The 24,844-nt window shown below is 34.6% G+C and overlaps 1 protein-coding gene across 2 annotated transcripts in view; it reads left to right on the top strand.

Moving 5' to 3' along the window:
• The window catches only part of LOC124364612 (myosin-VIIa), a 175,398-nt gene that overhangs the window by 90,221 nt on the left and 60,333 nt on the right, over positions 1-24,844 (top strand). For both annotated transcript variants that reach the window (XM_046820217.1, XM_046820216.1), the window contains exons 3-10: positions 1,825-1,938; positions 6,265-6,411; positions 7,917-8,101; positions 11,215-11,336; positions 12,183-12,439; positions 15,435-15,600; positions 18,442-18,572; positions 23,583-23,767. In XM_046820217.1, coding sequence (XP_046676173.1) covers positions 1,825-1,938; positions 6,265-6,411; positions 7,917-8,101; positions 11,215-11,336; positions 12,183-12,439; positions 15,435-15,600; positions 18,442-18,572; positions 23,583-23,767 — 1,307 coding nt within the window. The remainder of the gene's footprint in view (positions 1-1,824; positions 1,939-6,264; positions 6,412-7,916; positions 8,102-11,214; positions 11,337-12,182; positions 12,440-15,434; positions 15,601-18,441; positions 18,573-23,582; positions 23,768-24,844) is intronic.

Genomic DNA, 24,844 nt, shown 5'->3' with positions numbered 1-24,844 from the left:
AAAAATAAGCGTATTCTAAATTGAGGTAGATTTTTTAAGAGCTTTTGTATGGCTTTTATTTTTGAACTATTTCCATAAAGTAAAGAGGAAAATTAATAAATAATAAAATAAGACGGTGTGAGAAACCACATACTTATGTTAAACGTTTTTCGCACATATTATGTGCTCTAATCATAATTTGTATCAAAAAGAATAGAATTTACTACACATAACGTAGCTATGATGGGAATTGTTGATTTAGTGCGAATGTTGAGTTCAGCTCCATTTCACCTTCCGCTTAGTGTACATATCAAATTTGAGGCTGTCACAGACTTGACTCCTGAAATCAGGAGTCTACATCCGTATGTAGAGTTCCCCAAAAAGTCGGCGATGAAGAAGCTCAAAACGAACTTTTTGCATCGTTTCGATATCAGCGATACCTAGGCTACAAAATCAAGTGTTGTAGTCTAGATGAAAAGGTGTTCTCGTTGTCTCACCAAGTGCACTATGATATACGTTATAATGGGAAGGATTAATTCAATATGAACATTTAGTTTAGCTCCACTTTTATCTCTGCAGACAGACATGACTCCAGATTCCAGGAGTTAAGTTTGAAATATCGTCGGATTTCAGACGGTGCACTAAGCCTAAGGTGCAACTGGAGCTAATTTCAACATACACATATGATATTAGAGCGTTAAAAGTGACAATATGTTACATGCATTATAATAACCTATTATCACACATATATATGAATACGAAAGCACCTAATTTATGGTACCGAAGGATGGTTGAGCAACCTTGTTTTCTACACGTAACGTAGCTAGCTATTGTAGGAAGAGTTATTTCAATGACAATTTTGAGATCATCTCTATTTCACTTGGGCTTAGTGCAGAAACTGGGTTTTAAGAAACACACTATTAACCTGTTGAAGAATACTGACGGCTATAACCGTCAACTCGGCTATGGTCTACTAGAGTAAGCAAAAGTATCATTAATGGACTCCAAGGAGTAAAGAACACTTTTTAGTTGTATATTTATTCAAAATGTATTTAAAAATTGTGAAAGATCAACGTTTAATGTCTTATAATACTTTCTTGGCTTTAAAACTTTGTGTTTTAGAATTTCGGCAAAGTATATTTTTTTAAAACACAGCGAAGTGCTACTTTACATTTAATGCACTTATAAGCAGTGTCTCGTCTTTTACTCTCAGTCCGTGTCGTATTTAAGCACACAAAGCAGCGTTTGGATTAATTATTATTTTTTATAATCATTCTGTCAATAGTCAGCACCGTACATGAATGATCAATGAATTGCAAGAACCGAGAATAGCATACAAATGGACTTGGCGCGAGAAAATTACAGGACATTGACGGATAAGCTGTGATTATAAGTTCTGTCGCCAGGAGGCGGCACCTGCAGCAATAATTACTTTGAATATTTCAAACGCACATTGAACGCGTATTGAAGAACGGACTAGGGAACGTAAACAGCCATAGTATATTATTTGAAAAAGCCCATAATGGACTGTTAAAACCGTCTTTACTCTTTTGGGATAGAACGAATATATCCGTCAGTACTCTTTTGGAACCACTTTCAGCTACTTTTCAACAACAGGTTAATAGAAACGTATTAAAAACAAGATTCTATTCGCTGCGCTATAAGTTGGAGGTGAAATAGAGGTGAACTCAGCATTCACTTTGAATCAACCTCCAAGATCAAACCTTTAAAAGTATACGTTAGACTATGTTGTCTATACTTTATTGATTGAGTGGGTTATGTTTAGTATAGTTAACGCTATCACCTGTACAAAGTGTAATTGTCTATACTATGTATTGTTTTTAGGGGGATTACATCTGGATCGAGCCGGTGTCCGGGCGAGAGTTTGACGTCGCTATTGGCGCCAGGGTCGTCTCTGCAGAGGGTCGCCGCATACAAGTGAAGGACGACGACGGCAAGGTGAGCAGTAGAGATGGGAAATACTGTTATTTGTCAATAACCCATTACCAAAATAACGTGGTTAGTTGGTATTACATTCCAGTAACCTGTTACCGTGGTAACATGTTATCAGCTGAACAACGCTCGGTATTAGCATCACGCTGTTACTGAACTGACGTTATTAAGTTGCAAGTAAACTGAGTCAGACTAAATCTACGTGTGGTAGGGCAATATAAACAAATTATACGAAAACTAAACTGTCAGTAAAACGTAATCATAGACTACTTTGAAACATACTAATTATAAACTGGTTATGTAAAATTATTGTCACTGCACAATACAATTATTGTTTAGAATACAAAAACTTAACAAACTTACTACAATGTAATATTTAGATTAGTAGACTACTTTTAAATAGACTACTTATAATTGACTAATGGTAAATGAGAACGATCAATTGAATGAGAATAAGTTAGGTTTGTTTTAATTTTTTCAGAAACAAGTCTACGTTTCTATTTTGATAAATATATTTTATTTATTTACCATTATTTATTTAAATCTGATATTTTATTCTCGAGATTACTGAGTAACCTAATACCAGAAAGACGTTTTTAGAACGCCAAACCATTTAGCCCACATGTTACTGAAATAACAGGGTGTTACTGGTAACACGTTATCCTGGTAATAGGTTACCACTGGATAACGATGTTATAACATTAAACACACAGTAAAACAACATTAGCAAAAGAAGATATTTCATGTTATCTCATAATGTTGAAATTTTCCTAACCATTAACCCTTTCATAATTGGAGTCCGACTAATTTAAATTATTAGCCTACTATTAAACAACCAGTTTCATTTGTTGTATTATTTTTAATAATAAAGTATTCTTTTGCTGTTTCCAATAAAGTGGTCCCCATTGCCTAACTGTATTTAAAGTTTACACTGAAAATTTTTATTTTGTATCAATGAAGCAATTAATAATGAATCGTTGACTAATGAATTTGTGGACAGGATAGCTTGATTCCGTTACTGTGCTTTGTTGTAGAAAATATTATGTAAAACCTATGCATATTTTGGTCATTTCAGCAATTTGTTTAAAAGGTCGAAGACTTCACTCTTACTTGTTAATGATTACTAAAATGGTTAGATGCAGATGTTATCACATTTATCAACTAAAAGTGTCCCATATCCTCTTTCCTGCTCCACTTCTTGTCCCTCTCTGGAATGAGGTGTTGAGAGTCTGTCTGTAGACTTGTCACACAGGAGAAAGCCCTGAGACCAGCAACTGTGTTAACCAATTACTCAACCATCCTGAGAATCCTCATGTCTTATAATAGCACCCTACTCAACATACTTGGTACTTTCTGCAACTTTCATTGCAGTACTTTCATGAGTTCATTACTTTTAACAGTTGATAACGAAAAATTCCTTTATAGCCTATGTATTTCCACATTGTACTTTCTATGATGTTGCTACAGCAATATCAAAGAATTTTATAAAAAGTATTATTACAACTTGTGTCATTTGAGTTACTACTTAAAATATAATACAATACTACTTCAGTTACATTTTATACTTGAAATTTAGAATTATCTTTAAAATTCTGCAACAGTTTTTTCCACTCTGTGAAGCAGATATATTTCACTAGGTAATGCTTTACGTTAATAAACGATTATACCAGCTGTGATTATTCCCTAACATGTAGGTCAAGAAAATGTATTTTGGATATAAACCATATCAAAAATCTGCTTGGCAAGTTTTATGAGTAAAACATAACAAAGCTGACTAACTGAAAGTAATAATTATGTTTTATAGGATTGTAATTGTTATACATTTAAACATGACAGAGAGAAATCAATAAGTTAGTACGGTATATTTTTTGTTTTAAAAACTAATTTTTTAAGTTTTTGCTTTGGCAGTTTTTTTAGAAAGTAAATTGATCAACAACTTGAAGTTTTGTATCTGAACCATAACTTCTTATTCGTTTTTCATGATGTTGTTTTCTACAGCTCTGATTTTGGTGAAAAGAGCTGTACTTCAACTAAGGTGAAACTCAAGAACGTAGCCAGGAAAAAAATTTGGGGGGTCCAGACAACTGATATTTTTCCGTAGTTGACAGAGAGTAAGGCCCCATTTTGTTTCCTAAAAGTTCTTGACCCGTTTCTTTGTTGAGAAAGATCTTTCAGCAGTGTATGTCAGTAATACTGAATTATTTAATAAATTATAATAATCATTTAGCAGAAAAGTAATAGAAAAAATTGAACATTTTGGGGGAGGGTCCGGACCCCTTGGACCTCCCTGCTGGCTACATCCTTGGTGAAACAGGGCATGCTAAAGAACTCTGTCTTTTAAAATGATTTCAATGGGTGGGTAGCACATATGTTATCTGGTTACAACTGCTGTAGTTTAAATAACCTACATTTTTGATACCAGTGTACTTGGTTGACTCCAATATTCAGTATGCTCTGAGACTTTGCACTGAGAGGTCTGTGAATACCTTATATTAAAATTATCAACCAACTGTGGTAGCTTTCTTCTGCTTATGGTAAACTTTACTCTTATTAATTATTAGAATATTATTATAGTCTACATCTTTATTGCAAAAGTAGTTTTATTTTAAATATACAGTAGAGTATAGTCAATTGTTGAAACCTTGATGATTTAATTAGATAAGCCAATGAGCTAGAGAAAGAGTACTGAAAGATGACTTCATTTTACCACAACATGGTATCCAACAAAATGTTCAAAAGTTGTACGAAAAAGTAACTCACAATTATTTAAAACTTTTATAATAACATTATTTCATTTTGAGAAAGAGAGGAACAATAATAAATCTTTTACTATTTGCTGCGTCTGATTCCGCCTAATTCACAAAATTTAATGTCATCATCAGTCAATGTTTTTAGGATACTTAAGCGTGTTAAAAGTCTCCTATGAATCAAGACACTTCGGGCAGCTTCGACAAACTTGTTTAAAATTTCTCTGTGCACAATCCAGTTGTTTGTTGGTGTTTTGGGAAATTCTGGTAATGGTTGATTTAAGTACCTCAAAGTTCTTCTGCTGATGTACACAGGTTTATTTGTATTGTTAGGTGGTAATTCCTTGGAGTTTCTGGTATTCAGAGTACTCAATTTCCCTGTCCCTTACAATAGCTTCATAATCATAGTTTGCTTCATTGAGAAATTCTTTCTGAGAAACAAGCGCTCTTCTATTTCTTTCCTTCATGATTTCTACTTCTTTCATGAAACTGTCCATCTTATTCTTTTTCCTCTCTAGTTCTTCGTTCCAGGTTCGTCCAAGAGGCCCTAATAAAATATTGTCACCTGCGCACTCATCATTTTTCTTTAGAAGTATTAAATTATTGTCATGTCTCGATAAAGTAGTCAACTTTAACGGTTTTGTTTTCTGCTTGCTTTTTTGTGGTTTTTTAGTTTGTTTTGTAAACATTGTCGAGCTGATGAACTAAAGATAACATACGGAAATAATGGTTCTTGTGGTCAATTTTACTCAGTTTGTCAGTACTGTAAAGATTTTTCACAAGCCTCTTAGCCTCTCAATGTAAAAGAAAACTAACAATATTTTGTATAGGTAATAATGAATATTTTCATTTAAAACAAATACAGCTGTTAATCATATGCTGATCAATAAAGAGTTAAATACTAAAGCAAGCATTCAACAAACTTTATACATTACTAGCTGTTACCCATGGCTTCACACACAATTCCCTGCTATATATCAGGGATGTCATAGCCATCTCCTTTTTAAATAGCACACCAAGTATTCCTGAGATACATTAGTTTGTCATTGGCAGATTTTAATATCTACGAAAAAGGTTAACGCAATACAGGTTCTATGAGAAGCAATAAGCTATCTTGATTATCTTAGCAAAATTCCATGCTGTTTGGTTGAATAAATCCTAATTCGGTATTTGATTTAGAATTATTTAAGGTTAGTGGATTTGAAGAATATGATTAGAGCTCAAAGTTTCTCTTAGTGAGCACCTGTAATGTAGTGTGATAGAGCTCAATAATTTAGAAATGTAATATTTTTTTTCATAATCGTCCAAATTTATTTGTGATATAATTTTTGTTTATTAATAATAAATCCTTTAAAATTTATTGATAGGTTTTGAAGCGTAATACATTTTATACAAAAACCTCATAATATATATTATATATTTAAATATATATGAATCCTGGCTTAAAAATAAAACATCTTGCAAAACTCTGGTTAAAAACAAGGGAGAAAAATAATTTAAGGTTGTTATTATGGAACACAACTCAAGGTTGTTCTAGTTCAGCCATATCTCTTAGTTCAGTATCCTCAGCGTAATTATGATGCAGGAAGTATGGCTGACACCAGAGCGCCGCATCAAGGCGATGCACGCCACATCGGTCCAGGGTGTGGAGGACATGATCTCCCTGGGCGACCTGCACGAGGCCGGTATCCTGCGCAATCTGCTCATACGTTACAACGAGAATCTCATTTATGTAAGTACCTACTTAAGAACAATCGATTATAACAAGATTATAAATAAGTTTGAAGCAAGAAACTAAATAAAAATATCAGTGCTGTTAGTGCATTTTAGAGGCATGTTGCGACATATTTTTACTAGTCTAGATGATACAGGACTACATATTTATGCCTCACTCACTTACAGCTTATTTTTGCTACTATCAATTTTACTTTATAGATGGAGCATCCATACTCTGTGGAAATTAGTAAACATTGTCAATTCATGATTTCAGAAACTTTAGAACACGTCCTTAAATTTTACAAAGTTTTGTGGATAAAACTGTGTAAAAAAGCTAGATATGACAAAATTTGTAGATTCCGTAAATTCGTATTGAAGATCACAAAAAACAGCGACTGGCTATAGCACTGCCCTTCTTAGAACATTATAACTAATAGAAACAAAGTTATCGATTGTATCATTTTGGAGACAACACTTGGATGAAGCATGTTCACTGTGAGACAAAGAGGCAGAGGATAGATTGCTTTAGCTTTAGTCCAAACTGCATGACAATGAAAACAAGTTGTTGAAGTTACGGGCAGAAGATATTCCACAGACGGTATTGCGAAACTTGTATGGTGGTTATGTAAAATAATTAATTAAAAATTTACTATATATATATATATATATATATTATATATATATATATATATATATATATATATATATATATAATTATATATAATACATTCTTTAACCAGTTAATCACTTAAACTTGTCAGCTCTTTTTATTAACACTATACATAAGAATAAATAAATAACATTAAATTTTTCCTTTGTTAAGTTTTTATTTGTTTAATGTTCGTGACTTTCTGGACAGCCTTCATAGTTGTGAATGTAAGACACTAATAAATAGTCCATTGCTAACTGGAATAAATTAGGAACAACACTTTACTATGTTACGTTTAATCCAAATAACGCACCGGTTATGTTCCTATTTACATTCCGCAGTACTATTCACACCTAACATGTACATTGTAGTGTAGATGTTAATAAAAATGTCAAAGATTTTTCCATACAGTTGTAGATCTTTTGATTGCTGAACTTCCTGAACTTCTCTTTTGGTATATAACAGGACTTGTACTATACTGGTGTTACTGCACACATTAAATGGTGTCTGTCAATGCTGTTTTGCATCATTTTTCAGTCCTTCTTTGTAATTTAGTTTTTTTTTTATAGTAAATTTGCTGATAGGTACCACGCATGGGCCATAAGAGAAAGGGGGATTCAGGGGCTCCAGCTTCCCCCCTGAAATTTTAAATGACAAACATTAAAATAAAACAGTAATTTGTGTTAAGCTAAAACACATTTCTGATGTCAAACCTCAACAATTTCCCAGGAAAGATTCCTGAGCCCTGGAGGATATTTAATACGTCCTAAACCATCCCAGTGTGATGGCCCCCCTGAAAAACTTTTTTATGTTCGCCACTGGTACCATTTACGGAAAATTAAAGTACTATTACATTTCTGTCTTGTTCGCAGACATACACAGGGTCAATATTAGTAGCAGTGAATCCGTACCAGATTCTTCCGATCTATACCGCCGAGCAGATCAAGCTGTACAAGGATCGCAAGATTGGCGAACTCCCTCCTCACATCTTCGCCATCGGAGACAACAGTTACACCCACATGAAGCGTTTCCGGCAAGATCAATGTATTGTAATCAGGTGAGCGGTAATGGTGTATTCTGTAATGCCCTGTGGGGAAGTATTAACACTTTTATTGCCGTGCAGTTAGGAAACTCGTCATCTATTTGTATGAGAAATAATGACTAACAAAATTTAAACGTCCAATCCACAACACGTGTAGTACTTCAGTCACACTTACTGAAAGTACCAAAGTCATACTTTAAGACTTTTCCCATTTTATATAATATAATTGTATTATTTTGTTCTACTGGCCTATGGCTAGGCCATATAGAAAAGCAGAAAATGTACTAGCAGATTAGCTCTATTTTATTTTTTTACTGTTCGCTTTATTTAAAATATTTGAAAAAAAATCCAAATGCCAATTTCAACATGTGCTAATATACTTTAGCAAAAATCACAGTTAATTATATAACCACCTCTCTACAAGAATACTAACTACAGGGGTTGTAGATATACACTGTGCAGTGGTCACTTTAATCTTGAGCCCTATAAAATACAGTTACTTCACTTTCAAACGGCGAGCTGTTTTAAGGTATTACCAATGGTTTTATCAGCATCAAATAGCTGATACCTCTCAACTGTAACATGTTTGTCACTCCCAGCTTGTGCAAGCGTAACATTAAAGTGGTTGTGCTCGCTTATGGGTTGACGGATTTCGTTGAGAAAAGAACCATTGGAATTATTATAAAAATTGACAAATAGTTAACATCTTGTAATTTTTGTATAACTGATGTAAAACAGCTGATACCTCTAAACTGATAAAATCTTTTTTGCTCCCGACTTGTGCAAGCATATCTATAAAGTGATTGTGCTTACTTATGGTTTGATGGATTTCATTGTGAAAGTTACCGTTCAAATTGTTTTAAAAATTACTAAATAGTTAGTGTTCTGTATATTTTTATAACTATGCTGGTGTTTTTATTATTTGACTTTAAAAATTTTCAACAGGTGCCATTTTGTGAATATTAACGTAAATCACACCATTATTTTTTTAATTTTCCACTTACGTATTCTTACCTATGTGCGAAGTTTTGGTATCTGTAGCGTTACTAGTTATAGAAATATGAAAAAAAATGGTGTCTAACGGCTAAACGAGGCATTTCTCAACCTATGTTTATATGACATTTTTTGTTTGAAATTATGTGTACTATCACACACAGAAGTTTGTAACATCCTTTTGTGAAGAATAAACCTTATAACAGTGTACCTAGGAGTTATTAAGTGACAATTGCCACGACAAGGGTTAAGAATTGGCTGGAGTGAAACAACCTTGAGTTTTTCTCCATAAGAACGATGTTAAATCTCATACTTGAATACCTTGTTTTTGATCATAGCGTTATGAGATATGCCTCATTTTAAAGATATAATTAATACGTATCCAAATGTGTTTTTTTGTTAAGTATATACTTTTTGAACTTTTAACAATTAATTACAAGAAAGTTTGTGCATTTTTTTAATTATTTGGAAAACTAAAAAGTGTTTGAATGCTTATTAATTAGTCTTTAAAATGTAATACGTACACCGAAGATTGTACGACTAAAAACAACGTCATACCAGTACTATAGACTCTCATGCGACGTGACAGTAGCTTTACCTGATGCTGATTGGATGGTGGTACAGGAACAGCTGTTTAACACTGATGAGAAATGCTGTAAACCCGATATGGACTGCAAAAGAGACAACGGCCTGAGTGTTATTAATACTTCTTTAGAGAGTAGAGTTTCTGTGATTGGTTTGTAACACTTTGAAGGTGACTTTTGTATACGGTTAAATAGACTTTGAGGCTAATTCCATTTTGAAAGTGCAATGTTGATGCTAATACGATGGTATATGTCTTTTCATCATGCACAGTCACGTGATGTGTAATTTTGTAATCTCAGAGCGCTGAGTTTTTATTATGTTTGGGTCACACATCTTGTCTGTTTATCACAGATAGTGTTTTCTGAAGCAGGTGTTTGAAATTTTCAACGTAGAATGAGATTAACACTGCAACAGGACCTTTGTTGGGTCTGGTAGTTTGTCCTTCCATCTCATGTGTTGGAGTCTTTATTGTGGGGATCCAACATGTTTTCTATTGTTCTTTTCTTATATTGCTGTTATTCTTTTTCCATTTTACATTTATGTTGCTGGCAACTCAAACATTTCTACCTGATAAATGAATAGTATTACACATCCAAGGCCTTATTATATCATGTTTAACTTATTCACTAGGTTATAGAATATCATTGGACTGTAGACTAGGGTTTTGATAAATCGTATTTGTTTACAAAGTTATTCGTTTCTAAATATAATTTTCAGTTTAGATTCCATTACTTGATCATTATTTTTTATATCCAGAAAATAATCAAAATATTTTCAGAGTTCATTCGTTTTATTGTAAATATTATCCTATACCCAGGTCTAGGTTTATCAATGCTCTGTTAAAATACTCCAGCTGAATATCTTTTGATGTTTACATTTCTTGTTGTCTTTATCACAGTTGTATGTACCCTAGCCAATATTTGTTGGACTAGAGATTACCTGGGTGTTAAGTACTGCTACCTTTTTTCCTGATCTAAAAACATCTGAAGTTTTCAAAATATAATCATTTACAGATCCATCTTTTGAGTTGCCATTGTCCTTGGCCGTTCTGAAAAATAATACCCTTCCTGTTTACATAACAACAAAACACTGAGTCAGTTTTTACTCAGAGGAAACATTCCTTGGCTCTCAAATTGAGGCATCTTTTGATCTGCAATGTCCCGGACTGGAAACATGAAGCATCATGTGATAGTCTCATAACTTTTAATCACTTGAAATTTTATCTCTTTTTTCAATTAGGACAAAAAGTTGAGGAAACCCCTCATTGCGCTTAGCCCTACTGTGCCTACTTTCAGTGTCATAATATTAGGATGGTAAATTCCACAGATGGGAATAGGTAATTTCGGTATATAATTCTGGTTCTGTATTATTTATAGTATTTTCGCGAAAAAAATAAGGGTATAATAAAAAATATTATATTTTTTTAAATACATCATTTAAAAGAAAACAAATGTTTTTCTCATTCTCTAATGTTTTGAATTAATAAAAATTATTAAAAGGTGTTAATATTTATTACAACTGTACTATGATCTGAAAATGCCATGTTCTAGTGGAGAGAGCGGAGCTGGTAAAACAGAGAGCACAAAATTGATCCTACAATATTTGGCAGCTATCAGTGGTAAACACTCGTGGATAGAGCAGCAAATTCTAGAGGCTAACCCTATCCTTGAAGGTAAGACTACTTACAAGAATTAGTCTAGACTAACCTTGGCTAACTCTTAACCCTTCCCACGCCGTAGACGGATATATCAGAATGGCAGACTTTGATCAAAACGCCAAATACAGTTATATTCAATAATATAGATTATGTCTCTTGGAGAGTTTTTCAGTTCTCAAAAAGCCTTGGAAATGCCCGGTGCACGCTCCTTACTTATCGCGGTTGCCAAGGAAGTATTTATAAACGACCTTCACTCTGCAGCAGGGGGAGGGAAGCACCCTTTGTCTAACTCCGACCACCTGCTCGTCAGTTCTGCGTCTCCTACAGAGTCATAATTGAACATATCCGTGGCATGTATTACTGCTTCCCTGGTTGTTACGAGCGTGTACTTGTGCGTGCTTCTACTACGCATCTTGTTATTATTTTTCATCGTGTGGTAGTGTTGTGATTACTTTACAAAATATTTATCTTGTTTTATAGTAAAATGTAATTAAATTTTCAGTTTGATTACATTATACAATGAAACATGAAATTTATTTTAAATAAGCAGTTTTGTAAATATTCTTTTTTATTTTTATCAATATATGCTAATTTTAAGTAAAATGCCCTGTTTTATATTGTTTTTGCTTTTACCTTTTATAATGTAGTTATAATAAAAATTAGCTTTGAACTTGAAAGAAAGAAAATTTTTTTTACTTGTCTTGGCGTTATAGGAAAGGTTTACTAGTAGTGTGCGAAGGGTTGAGATATATTTTATTAATTTTTAATTTTAAGTTTTACTTATCCAAGAATAATGAAAACCCTATGATCAATTCGGAACCAACCATTTCCATTTGTAATGAACATTGTGTTTTGCCTCAGCATTTGGGAATGCAAAGACAATCAGGAACGACAACTCATCGAGATTTGGCAAGTACATAGACATCCACTTCAACAGCGGAGGGGTGATCGAGGGGGCGAAGATCGAGCAGTACCTGTTGGAGAAGTCGAGGATCGTGTCCCAGTCCAAGGATGAGCGAAACTACCATATCTTCTATTGTATCCTGGCCGGACTCAGCAAGGAGGAGAAGCAGAAGCTGGAACTGAGCGATGCTTCGCACTACAAGTATCTCACTGGGGTCAGTATACTCCTAGAGTTTGGGTAAATTCTAAATATATAATAAAGTGGTAACATAAAACCTCTTACAAGTAGGTATAGTGAAGGAAACAGGATATTTCCGGACATTTGCCATCGTTCAGTGAAACAAAAAATCAGTAACACTACATTTTGAGATCTGCAATCTGATCTCTTCTTCAGGTAAATAACTAATCTGAGTTCATCTAGCATGAACCAATAATGAAAAAGGGCCCATTCCTGTCCCCCTTCCTTTTTATTGCCACCATCTTGTTTCTGCCGTGACGATCGCCATTTGCTATTGGCCTCTGGGCAGTCGTAGGTGGTTGGACGACAAATGCAGACGTATTGTGACTTGTTTTCTGTAGTTCAGTTTTAATAATTAGTGTTGTGTTTAGTTTTTTATTAAGTGCGTGTGTTGCGTGAGTTAGTGAAGTTGACACACAACATGGTGGTTGTGGTTCCTGACTGAGGCGTGTCATAACGCTCTAGTATGATTTGTTTATTTTAACCTAGTTTTTAATTATGTGTTAGATGGGTTATTTACCTGAAGAAGAGATCAGATTGCAGATCTCAAAATGTAGTGTTACTGATTTTTTTTGTTTCACTGAATGATGGCAAATTTCCAGAAAAATCCTGTTTCCTTCCAATCCTTCTATCGTCAAAAATAAACTTCAAACAGAGAAGGGAATAGGTATATACGTTTCATTTTCTTCTACTGTATACTTTGAATATTGTAGGTAATTAGGCACAGTACAATTGCATTTTTGACGAGTAAGTTTGAGTTCTGTGTACATAAACAAGGCAGGGTTATACAAAAATAACTGAATTTTATTAGAAAGTACATACTGTAAGTTACCTTTCTATTGGCATCATCACTGAGGTATTTTATGTTATCGAGCAATAACCTTTTGAAAACACTCCTTATTAACACTAGTAGTTAGTAAAACAAGACTTTTCCGATAGGTTTCATCATCAGGCAACTCCAAAAATAAATATTTACATTATTTCTATTACAAATATTATTAAACTACCATATTGTGTAGTAGATATGAAAATAAAAAAAATTGGGAAATGTTTCAACTAGTATAAAAAATTAGACATGACTGCAGTTTAGTTTTGTAATAAATTGAGAAGAAAGTAGAATGGAATTTTCAATAGACCCTTATTCATTATTAATGAGTTTTTCTTCATTCTTGCTTATGTGAAGTGTTTCCCAAGCATTTAAGTGCACTGGTTTTGTTTTATACTTTTATTTGATACCGTGTATGTCTTGATTCAATACAGTGCTTTGCTACAGCATTTCTTTCAATTCTTCCAAATTTAAAAGAAGGAGGTGTCGCCTGACAATTTAACCATTGGCTTCAAAAGGCCTCATCCAAAAAATAAAATAATATTGGAAAGTGTTGTTTTACTAACTACCAGTTTAAAATTTTTCCAAGAGTCTTCAATGGACATGATTCCTTAGTAAGATATTCTCCAAGAGTATATAATCAATTAATAACTGCAATCGTGACATTTTCTATGTAGTGTTGATTGCCTGAGAACTGCTTCATTTGAGATGGCCCAGTTGGAATTTGACAGGCTACTGCTTCAAGAAGGTGCATCCTCCAGTTGTTCCAATCCATATTTCCTGTTTTGACCTTGGCTGGAGTTAACTATATGTGTCATAATAGAAGACAGTTAGAAGACTGTACATTGAACAAAATGTGTTTCACCTTCACTAAATTAATTGTGGTACCCATTATAACTACATTATTGCACTCATAAATCTGATGACGACAGTTACCATCATTTGGAGGAGAGTCAATAGGTTTACACACCTTAACATTTATGCTTTGCTCTAGATCTTATCCTTGCAGTACATCTCAGACAGAGTAAAAAGTCACAAAGATTATGTTAAACCGTGTTAACAAACAATAAAATTTAACTCACTGTTGCTGTTACTGCATCTGAGTAAGGTCATAAAGACTACAAATACAGTGTATATGCATAAAGTGGTGATTATCATACTTCTATCCATATTGTTATATGAGTTAACTATAGAAAATACTTAGCAACTCGTGTTTGCCTTAATTATAAACATTACTATTTTTTTATAAATAAACTTTTTATATTTACTATATAAATTATGGTTGATTCTGCCTAATATATTCTTCATATTCAATAAGAGTTGTATTATAAATATTACACTAGGAAAATGATTATGCAAAATGCAGTTATCTGATGTACCGTACATTAGAAGAATTAATTATTTTTTGTAATCCAGTGGTTATTGGTATAAATCAATTTCAAAATAGACAGTTACTCAAGTAAAACTTTTTGTGAATTATTTTATATATTATTACATCATGAACATCATTATGTCTGACTAAAAATGTCTATTGTGTGTGATAATCAATTGGCTGCTACTAGAAACTAGACTTTGTTGTTGGTCACAACAACGTTCGATTGAAGTGCCGGAATATTGTTACGTTTTTACGACTAATTGTGTGTTATATTGTAAATTGATCTACGTACTAATGTTAGAGAACTGATTACTTATTACACTCCAAGGCTATAAATAGTGAATGCTAACTCGTGTTGTATGTGCATACATGTGTGTTTGTATGTGCATACATGTGTGTGTTATGCCGGTACTCATTTGTGATCCACCTTATCCGAAATCAGTAGCAAATCCAGGATAGGAGCCTTCTATATTTAAAAAAGACTTTTATGATAAAAATTAATTACTGTCATAAAAAATCAAATAAACTTAACTTACTGAACTAATCTTTTAGTATGAGTAAATTTGTTTCTAAACATTTTATTTTCTTGTTGTATTGAAATGCGAAATCTTGTACTACAGTAAAGATAATGGTAAAATAAAACCTCTTCCCAATAAAGAAATCAGTACTGGATCTGTCCTTGTCCAGAATAGTCCTGGTCCCATCAAGTTTGGGTTACCATATTCCTAGTGTATTACCGTTTTAAACGTAATAAAACATCAATCATTGCAGGGAGGCAGTATAACATGTGAAGGCCGAGATGATGCTGCTGAGTTTGCTGATATCAGATCAGCCATGAAGGTGCTTCTGTTCTCTGACCAGGAGATCTGGGAGATCCTGAAGCTGTTAGCAGCACTACTTCACATCGGCAACATTAAGTACAAGGCAGCTATCATAGGTCAGTGTTGTAAAGTTTATTTTAGGTAGTTCTTATGCATATTTAAGTGACATTCATTTATGATTAACGCATCAAACGCATTCTTGGGGAATAACTGTTTATACAATTACTTTTATCAGATCCAAAATATGTGTGCTTTTTAATCTCCTAACGATTGTAATATGCCAGGAGTACTTTAATTACAGTATTAAAAAAAACTCTAATAATGATGTGAACATTCTGAAATTCTAATGTAACGGAACATTAACACTCTACTACGTACAGATTACGTTAATTTGGTTAAATAATTTGGTCAATCAGTAAGGGTGAAATAGTAGCCTTGCTGGTGTTAGCATACTAAGTTTAATTGCCTTCAATTCTCAATTAAGGATTTCGACTTTTAAGTAACAGTTCTCTTTCACACCTGTACAAATCCGGAATCTGTTGACAGATGAGTGATGGTCGTTGGGGATGTAAACAGTGTATAGTGCATAACACCTACTGTAAATCCTCTGAAGATGGGGGAGAAATTTGTGTATTCCTAAACTTGAACATCTCTTTCAAGCGTTGTAGGCCAAAATTGTACAGTCAAGAATAATATGCTTTTGTGTGAATTTGAAGAGAAAACTATATTTTGTTGTGCCTGTTTAGGTTCTTAGTGTTATTATATGCAGAGGAATTTTTTTTGCAATAAAAAGAAAATACAGTAGAGCTCCAATTATCCGGAGTAATTGGGACCGAACCCGATCCACATAATAAAAAATCCGGATAATTGAATTTTTCTCAAAAAGACTGTTTTTAGGAAAAAAAACAACAATCAAAACACAATAGAGAACATTTATGATACTGCATTTACTGTACTGTGAAAAACAATATCAGTGACAATGGACAATGTTTACATTATGTAATATTGACAAACAATACTGAACTACAGTAAAGTACATTATACACAGGTCTTTTATACATAGTTTATAATGGAAGAATGATATTTTTATTAATATTCAATATTGTTTTTGTTCCCACTTTGTACTTTGTTTACCCAAGACACTTTTGTCCAACTGTTCGATAATTTTTAATTTTATCAGCCAACGATAACACTAAACGTTTCTTCTTAGAATTCATCGTAATACAGCACAATAATCAAAACGCTAAGGAACACGATAGAATCAACATATCAATTCACCTGTTTCTTATGATAATTAATTTGTCTAACATAATGATTTCTAAAAACTCCAATTTTGTTTGAACCCAATTTAAAAAAAGTTCATTTCATTGTAGATACGAGGGGGTACCCAAAAAAAAACTGGAATTATTTTATAAAAATTATATATTATCAAATTTTTTACAATACGACCTTATCTCCTTCAAAATAATCTCCATTACAACTAATACACTTGTCCCAACGGTATTTCCATTGATCAAAACATTTTTTGTAGTCATCTTTAGAAATGGCTGCAAGCTCGAGCTTCGTTTTTTTCTTAACCTCTTCAACGCTGTCAAATCGTTGACCTTCCAAGCCTCTTTTCATGTGTGGAAATAAAAAAAAGTCGCATGGAGCGAGGTCAGGCGAGTAAGGTGCGTGGGGCAGTGGAACCATGCCGTTTTTGGCTAAAAACTGCCTAACTGAGATGGCTGTGTGTGCCGGTGCGTTGTCGTGGTGGAAGAACCAGTCTCCAGTCTGCCACAAATCGGGTCTTTTCTAGCGAACACTGTTGCGCAATCTTCTTAAAATCTCCAAATAAAATGTTTGGTTGACATTCTGACCTGGAGGAACAAACTCAGAATGAACAATGCCTTTAGCATCAAAAAAGCAAATCAACATGGTTTTGATGTTTGATTTGACTTGCAGACATTTTTTTGGATGAGGTGAAGATGGCGACTTCCATTGGCTTGACTGTTGCTTCGTTTCTGGGTCATAACCATAGCGCCATGACTCATCACCAGTAATTACCTTTTCCAGAAAATCGGGATCATTTTCGAGATGTTCTTTCAGAGGGCGGCAAGTTTCAACTTGATGTGCCTTTTGATGGTCAGTCAGAAGTCGAGGAACAAATTTGGCAGCAACCCTTTTCAGTCCTAAATCTCCTGTTAAAATTTGCTGAACCGAGCTCCAAATTAACCCACTACTCTCTGATAGTTCCTCAATTGTCTGTCGACGGTCGGTGAGCACAAGTTCACGAATTTTCTCAACATTTTCGTTCGTTCGAGAAGTTGATGGACGTCCAGAAAGAGGTTTGTCTTCAATCGACATGTCGCCATTTTTAAATCGAGCGAACCACTTGTAGACCTGAGTTTTCCCATATCATCATCTTTGTAAGGTGTATTCAACATTAAAATAGTTTCTGCAGCATTTTTACCAAGTAAAAAACAAAATTTCACAGCTGCACGTTGTTCACTTAAACTTGCCATGACAAAAAACGAAACAAGAACAAAACAGGGTCAGTGAAAACAGTCACTACGAACGAACAGAATGCACTAGGACAACGGAACTGGGGTCACTGAGCTCGCAATGGGTTGCGCGACACACGCCTAGCGGCACACACGCTGCCGGCTGCCAGCAATACAATTCTGGTTACTTTTGGGTACCCCCTCGTATGTCTTTGATGGTAAAGTTCATGAGAAACATATTCTTGGTTAGCTGTAAATGTTCATGTTGGGACTGTTTGAGCCAATCTAGATGCGACGGAGATCCCAGACCTGAGTAATGTGGTGAGGGTGGCTAATCTGTTGGCTAGCTGTAGAAATTTATGTTGGTACTGTTACAGACAATCTAGATGCGACGGAGATCCCAGACCTAAGTAATGTGGTGAGGGTGGCTAATCTGTTGGCTAGCTGTAGAAATTTATGTTGGTACTGTTACAGACAATCTAGATGCGACGGAGATCCCAGACCTGAGTAATGTGGCGAGGGTGGCTAATCTGTTGGCAGTTCCTAAACAGCCTCTTATTGATGCTCTTACAAGGAAAACACTCTTTGCATCTGGCGAGACTGTCGTAAGTATAATCTTTAACTTAATTTTGGAATGATGGTTTTGTTAACATTCAAAATATCTGAAAAAAAGAAAACAAAAACATTCTTTACTGTCAGCTTTTGATACAAGAATAGAATAGAATAGAATATATTTTATTGCGTTGACAATATATATTACATTGTATTGCAATAGTCAATAATACCAATTTTTTACGGTATTTATCTTAAAAACTAAATCCATTCACTCGACTTTCCATACAGTTGCACGCAGGCACATATTCATACACATACAAAAAAACAAAATTCATAATTCGTGGGATCAACCCCCAGGATTGCAACACCGCCGCGAATATCAATCCCAAGTGCGCTCCATAAACTCGCCAACTGAGTAAAAAGCACAAGACACCAGGTAGTGTTTTAATTGGGTTTTAAATTTTTTTGGATTTGTTTCTAAATTTAGTGTTTCAGGGAGATTGTTAATGAATTTGATCCCAGCTTGAGAAGGGAGGCGTTCAAATGCTGCTGTTCTATGCTGTCGGGCTCGAAAGCGCCCCCGAGCTCTTGTCTCGTATTTGTGTATATCACTGCCCTGCGTCAATATACACTGAAATCGACAGTAAAATGAAGTCTCTAAAATATACAAGCTGGGTAGAGTTAGCAAGTTGAGCTCCCTGAAGGCACTTCGACATGACTCTCTGTTGTTCAATTTTGCGATGATTCGAACAGCTTTTTTCTGCAGTCTGAATACTCTTTCCAAGTTTGATATGGCACAACTGCCCCACAGAGAAATTCCTTACGACAGGTATGGAAATATTAATCCATAGTAAGCCATCATTAAGACATCAGACGTACAAAACTTTGATAAATTTCGAAGGACAAAAATTCCAGTTGCCAATTTAGCACATACACTTTCAATGTGAACTTTCCAGGTTAACCCTTTATCTAGGTGTATTCCTAGAAATTTAGCAGAATCAGTTTCTTCCAGAACAATGTTATCCATCATTACTGTTGGGGTTTCATAAGTATTCAACCCACGTAAACAGAAGTTGATGTAATTTGTCTTTTCATGATTAGTTTTGAGATTATTTACCAGAAAATTTTGAATGCAGGAATTAAGATCAATGAAGGTTTGAATCTCTAATGAAGTTAGAGAATCAGCCCGGAAACAGAGAGTCGTGTCATCTGCGTATTGAATGATTTTCCCATATAAGGCTGACGCATGGATATTATTCACATAAATCAAGAAAAGGACAGGACCCAAGATTGATCCCTGTGGGACTCCTTGGTATATTCTAATAGTACTTGATACTGCATTCTGGACCTGAACACATTGACTTCTACTGCTCAAGTATGAGTGGAGCCACTGGTGTGCTGTCCCTCGTACACCACAGCCTTCCAGCTTGTGTAGCAATATACCATGATTAACAGTATCAAACGCTTTTGAGAGATCAAGAAAGACACTGAGCGTTCTTTGGTGTGTCTCAAAGCCTTCCACAATAAAGTCTACAAGTTGTGTGATTGCTCCAAAAGTTGATCTTCCTGGTCTGAAACCAAATTGTAGATCAGACAAAATTTTGTGTTTGTCAAGAAAATTAAGAAGTCGGTCCAGGAACAGTTTTTCAAAAATTTTGCTAAAAACAGGTAAAATTGAAATTGGTCGATAGTTATCCGCTAACTTTGGATCGCCTTTTTTGAAAACAGGTACGACTTTTGCCAATTGGAGTGCGGATGGGAATGTGCCAGTTTCGAAAGAAACATTTATGATTTTTGTCAATGGGCTTAATATGTGCTGATAACATTGTTTTATAAGCCACATTGATATGCCATTTATGTCATTGGAAGTTTTAGCTGAAAAACTTCTTACAATACGTCCCACTTCGTCCTCACACACAGGGGCCAGAACCATAGATGAAGCAGGGGTATGTGTGGTGACTGTATCCAGTTCCAATTCACGGTCAGCATCAAGAGAACCAGCCACTGAGGAGAAAAATTTATTAAATTCCAAAGCTATTGCATTTGGATCGGTTAATTTTATCCCATCAGCATCAAGCTGAATGGATTTTGAAGATGCTTTATTTGTTGAGTTTTTTATAATGTTCCAAGCTGTCTTAGAAAAGTTAGATGACTGTTTTAGTTTATTGTTTATTTCGTATGATTTAGCAGCAGTTATTACTTTTTTATAAATTCTTTTGTAATTTCTATAGAAGGATTTGAATCTATAATCATTAGTGTTCCTGAATATTTCATTATAGAATTTTAGTTTATTTCTAGAAATCAGAATTCCAGGTGTTATCCAAGAATTCTTCTGAACTTTACCTTTTGTTTTTATTTTCCTAAGGGGACAGCAAACATTTAAGTGGAACATGAAACAACTGTTGAAGGAGTCGAATATTGTGTCTGCAGAAGTAAAAGAATCTAAAAAAATCCAATTTTCATCTGCCAGACATTTATTTAAAAGATTTATATTATGTGGATGGACATTTCTCCTTGAAATAATGTTGTGGGATTCTTGGCTCACTGAACATCCACGGATCACCACCTCCTGTGCGTAATGGTCGGATATAGCAGTGTTCAGCACTGACACAGAACTATTGGGTACGTTTGTTATGACATTATCAATGGCAGTGCTCGATGTCGCTGTCACACGAGTTGGCGAGTTCACAGACCAGCTAAGACTAAAAGATTTGAGCAAGTCTCTAAGCTGTTGAGTTTGCTTATCATTCATATTTAAAACATTAATATTGATATCCCCCATTATAACAAAATATTTAAAATTATTGAGGAGATAGTTTAGAAGCCGCTCAAGTCTCTCGAAAAAAACACCAAATTGGCCATTTGGTGATCTGTACAAACCAACTACAGCAATTCTCCCGAGAGAACTCAAGCAGACCTCAACTCCAGCCATCTCAAAATCTAATTCAATACCTACATTAAACCTCAGTGGCTCAGACTTGATTCGATCTCGAACTAAAATTGCTACTCCACCTCCCTTATAAAATTGACGCTGAAAGGATTGGGCCAGATCAAAGTTAATAATTTTGACAACAGTAAAGTCCTTCGTATCTGACCTGACCATTGCCGACGCCTTTGAATATCCAACCTAGTGTCCAACTGCTGCTTGTTTTCGGTATCATGCAATAATGTGAAGCTTATCCAGACTTTTGGATTTTCATCAGTAACTGTATACAGTATGGTATATATTCTTTATTTATGTATGTGTGTTTTTTAGATTGTAGATTTTTGCTTTTAAGCAAATTTTTTCTCCTCAGGCTTTTTTTTGCTTCCTGCTGTTTTGATTGTGGCCTGATTCCATCAGGGTTGGTATGAGAGATCCTACTGTAATGGGAAATTTTATGCGCACACATATCCAAACGTTAAGTACGAGGCGTGTTTTTTAAGTAAGGTTTGTTTGAAGTTAAGTACACAACAAAAGGTTATTTTAAAAAAGTAAATTTATTTTCAGAATTACATACTTCACTGTATTTTTCAACATAGATGCCAAGTTTGTTCAAACACTTATCATACCTTTCAACGAACTTAAAAATACTCTTTTCATAAAAATATACCGCCTGCTCCGATAACCAAGAGTTCACTGCTGTTTTCACGTTGTCATCATTGTGACAGTTGCCACTGAGGTGTTGTTTTAGGTGAAGGAACATATGGTAATGGCTCAGTGCAAGATCAGGACTGTACAGTGGGTGGTCAAAAACTTCACAGCCAAAACTGTCCAATAATTCACGGGTCTGAAATGCAGTGTGGTGTCTTGCATTGTCATGGAGAAGTGTCAGCATGTCACGTTTTTTGTTTTGAATCACTGCGTAGCTTTCTCAGGGTTTGGCAGTATGTTTCTACGTTGATAGTGGTTCCTTGTTGCATGACATCGACCAACAAAACGCCATGTCTATCCCAAAACACTGATGCCATGATTTTGGCACTCACCTTTACAGGTGAGTGTATGTCTCCATTCCATGCTATGGAATGGATACAATTTGCTTCAATTTGGATGTGATATGCGAACCCATGTTACATCTTCAATAACTATCTGACTCAAGAAGCCATCACCTTCTTCATAATAACGAGTCAAGTACTTCATTGTACACTCAAATGATAAGTTTTGTGGTCCTCTGTTAGGAGCTTCGGGACCCAATGGGAGCACAGTTTTCTATACTTTAGGTTATGATATCAGTGCACTAAAATTAAGTGTTGTAATCTGGCAATGTACATTATGCATGAGTTAAGTAATTTTGTTATCACATCGAATAATTCAGAATAATTCTTTTCCAAATTAAATTAATAAATGTTATAACAATGAAGTAGAACAATTTATCCCTTCGGGGACGGGCTAAAGTTCTTGGTCTCTAGACAAAATTTTACAGAAACACATTTTGATGTAAAATTTAGTGTGTGGTGGTAAATTTTCACCAAATAAATTTTGGATGGTCTTATGGCAAAAAAAGCTTGTTGATAATGAGATAGTGGGACTGCAGTGTTCTCAACGCACTAAATAAGTGTCCTTTAGTTGGGTTAAATAAATCTATTTAGTTCGTGTTTTGAGAGATTTTACTTATATCCCCATTTGAGAGATTTGTAAATTTCCCCTTATGAATGAATAGTTTTTACATTAAAAAATTGGTATGGTTTTGCTCTGATTTTGTGGATACATCCACAAACCGTCCATTGTTAACAGTCTTTAGTGGATATATCCAGATCCATCTACAAAGGGTTAATATGTTTGCTCTGATTTAAAATTGCTTTTTCTCCTACCAAAATTTCATATTGGATCCATGCTATTTTTATTATGTAATTATAAAAGAGTTACTATAATGTTTACTGTAACCATTTTCTTCTGAAGGTACAAAATTTCTGATGTTAGCGTATTCACAGTTTTCGTTAATTTTTTTACTTTTTAAGATTGTTTAAATTATGAAATTGGCAATGGCTTTCATCACAATCTCTGTCAGAAATTGTGATGAAAATAGTGTACTCCTGAAGAACTTTTAACCTGGTTTTGAGTAATCTGTTACTTTTAAAAGGTGTCAACGCTGTCGAGGGAACAGTCGGTGGATGTAAGAGACGCGTTTGTCAAAGGCATCTACGGACGACTTTTTGTCCTGATTGTAAGCAAAATCAACAACGCCATCTACAGGCCCAAGGGAATATCCAGGAGTGCTATTGGAGTCCTGGACATTTTTGGATTTGAGAATTTCAATGTGAACAGGTGAGTAAGCTCTTCAATCAATTACTGAGTAGTACTGATAGTATTCTGGAGTACCTTTCAAACTGATTGTCTCAAAATCTGTATTATAAAACAGCCTTATAAGGTTTTGGGTGAGATGTCTTTATCTTATCAGGACCTTTATTTGAGTATTTAATTTAAATTATTTTAATGAATTATAAATTTACCTTCTGACTTAGTCAATATTGCAATATTACGAAGTGATCATTACCGTTACATCATCAAGTATCCACGCTAAGCGGTTAAATGTAAATTAAAATTTGTAAACACATAGCACACAACACAATAACACTTAAATAGAAATACTTATAAAACACGAATCACAATGATGTGATGGCCACATGTTTGCACATGCTAGACGAATGGTTTGCAACTACTACTTATTTTTAAATCTAAATTATGGTCTACTTAACCTAGATAGACATAGAATATTTCTCTGACATCGACCTGTACATACGAATATCTATTCTAAACAGAAATAAAATGGCCTTGGAGCCCTCTAAGTACAGTAACTTATCTAATTAACTTTATAATATATTACGAGGGGTATTAGAAAAATAAGGTTCCCATGATTTTTTAAAATAGACAGTTCTATATTTCTACTTAGTGTTATACATCAATTTAAAACTTAAAAGTTAAGCTATTTTTCCACATAATGACCGTTTCTGTCCAAACACTTTTGTAGACGATGCTCCAATTTTTCTATCCCCATGTTGTAGAATTCTGCCGCCAATCCTTTGAGGAATCGAGTAACCTCTTTCTTGACTTCATCATCGGTACTGAAGCGTTTGGCCAACCAAGTGTTCCTTTAATTTTGGGAATAAGTGATAATCACTTGGGGCTAGGTCTGGGCTATAGGGGGGATGGGGCACAACAGCCCAGCCAAAATTTGTCAGCAGTTATTGAGTTTGACGTGAGACGAGGTCGAGTGTTGTCATGGAGAAGCCTCACACCATTGGACAATCTTCCTCTCCGGCGGTTCTGGATCGCGCGTCTCAGTTCTAAATCTCAGGAATAAGCAAAGCAAGTTCGTGAATGGTGATTCTCCGATCTTCAAGC

The sequence above is a fragment of the Homalodisca vitripennis genome, chromosome 6 (assembly GCF_021130785.1).
Source record: "Homalodisca vitripennis isolate AUS2020 chromosome 6, UT_GWSS_2.1, whole genome shotgun sequence".
NCBI classification, from domain to species: domain Eukaryota; kingdom Metazoa; phylum Arthropoda; class Insecta; order Hemiptera; family Cicadellidae; genus Homalodisca; species Homalodisca vitripennis.
This window is presented reverse-complemented; position numbering and strand designations above follow the sequence as displayed.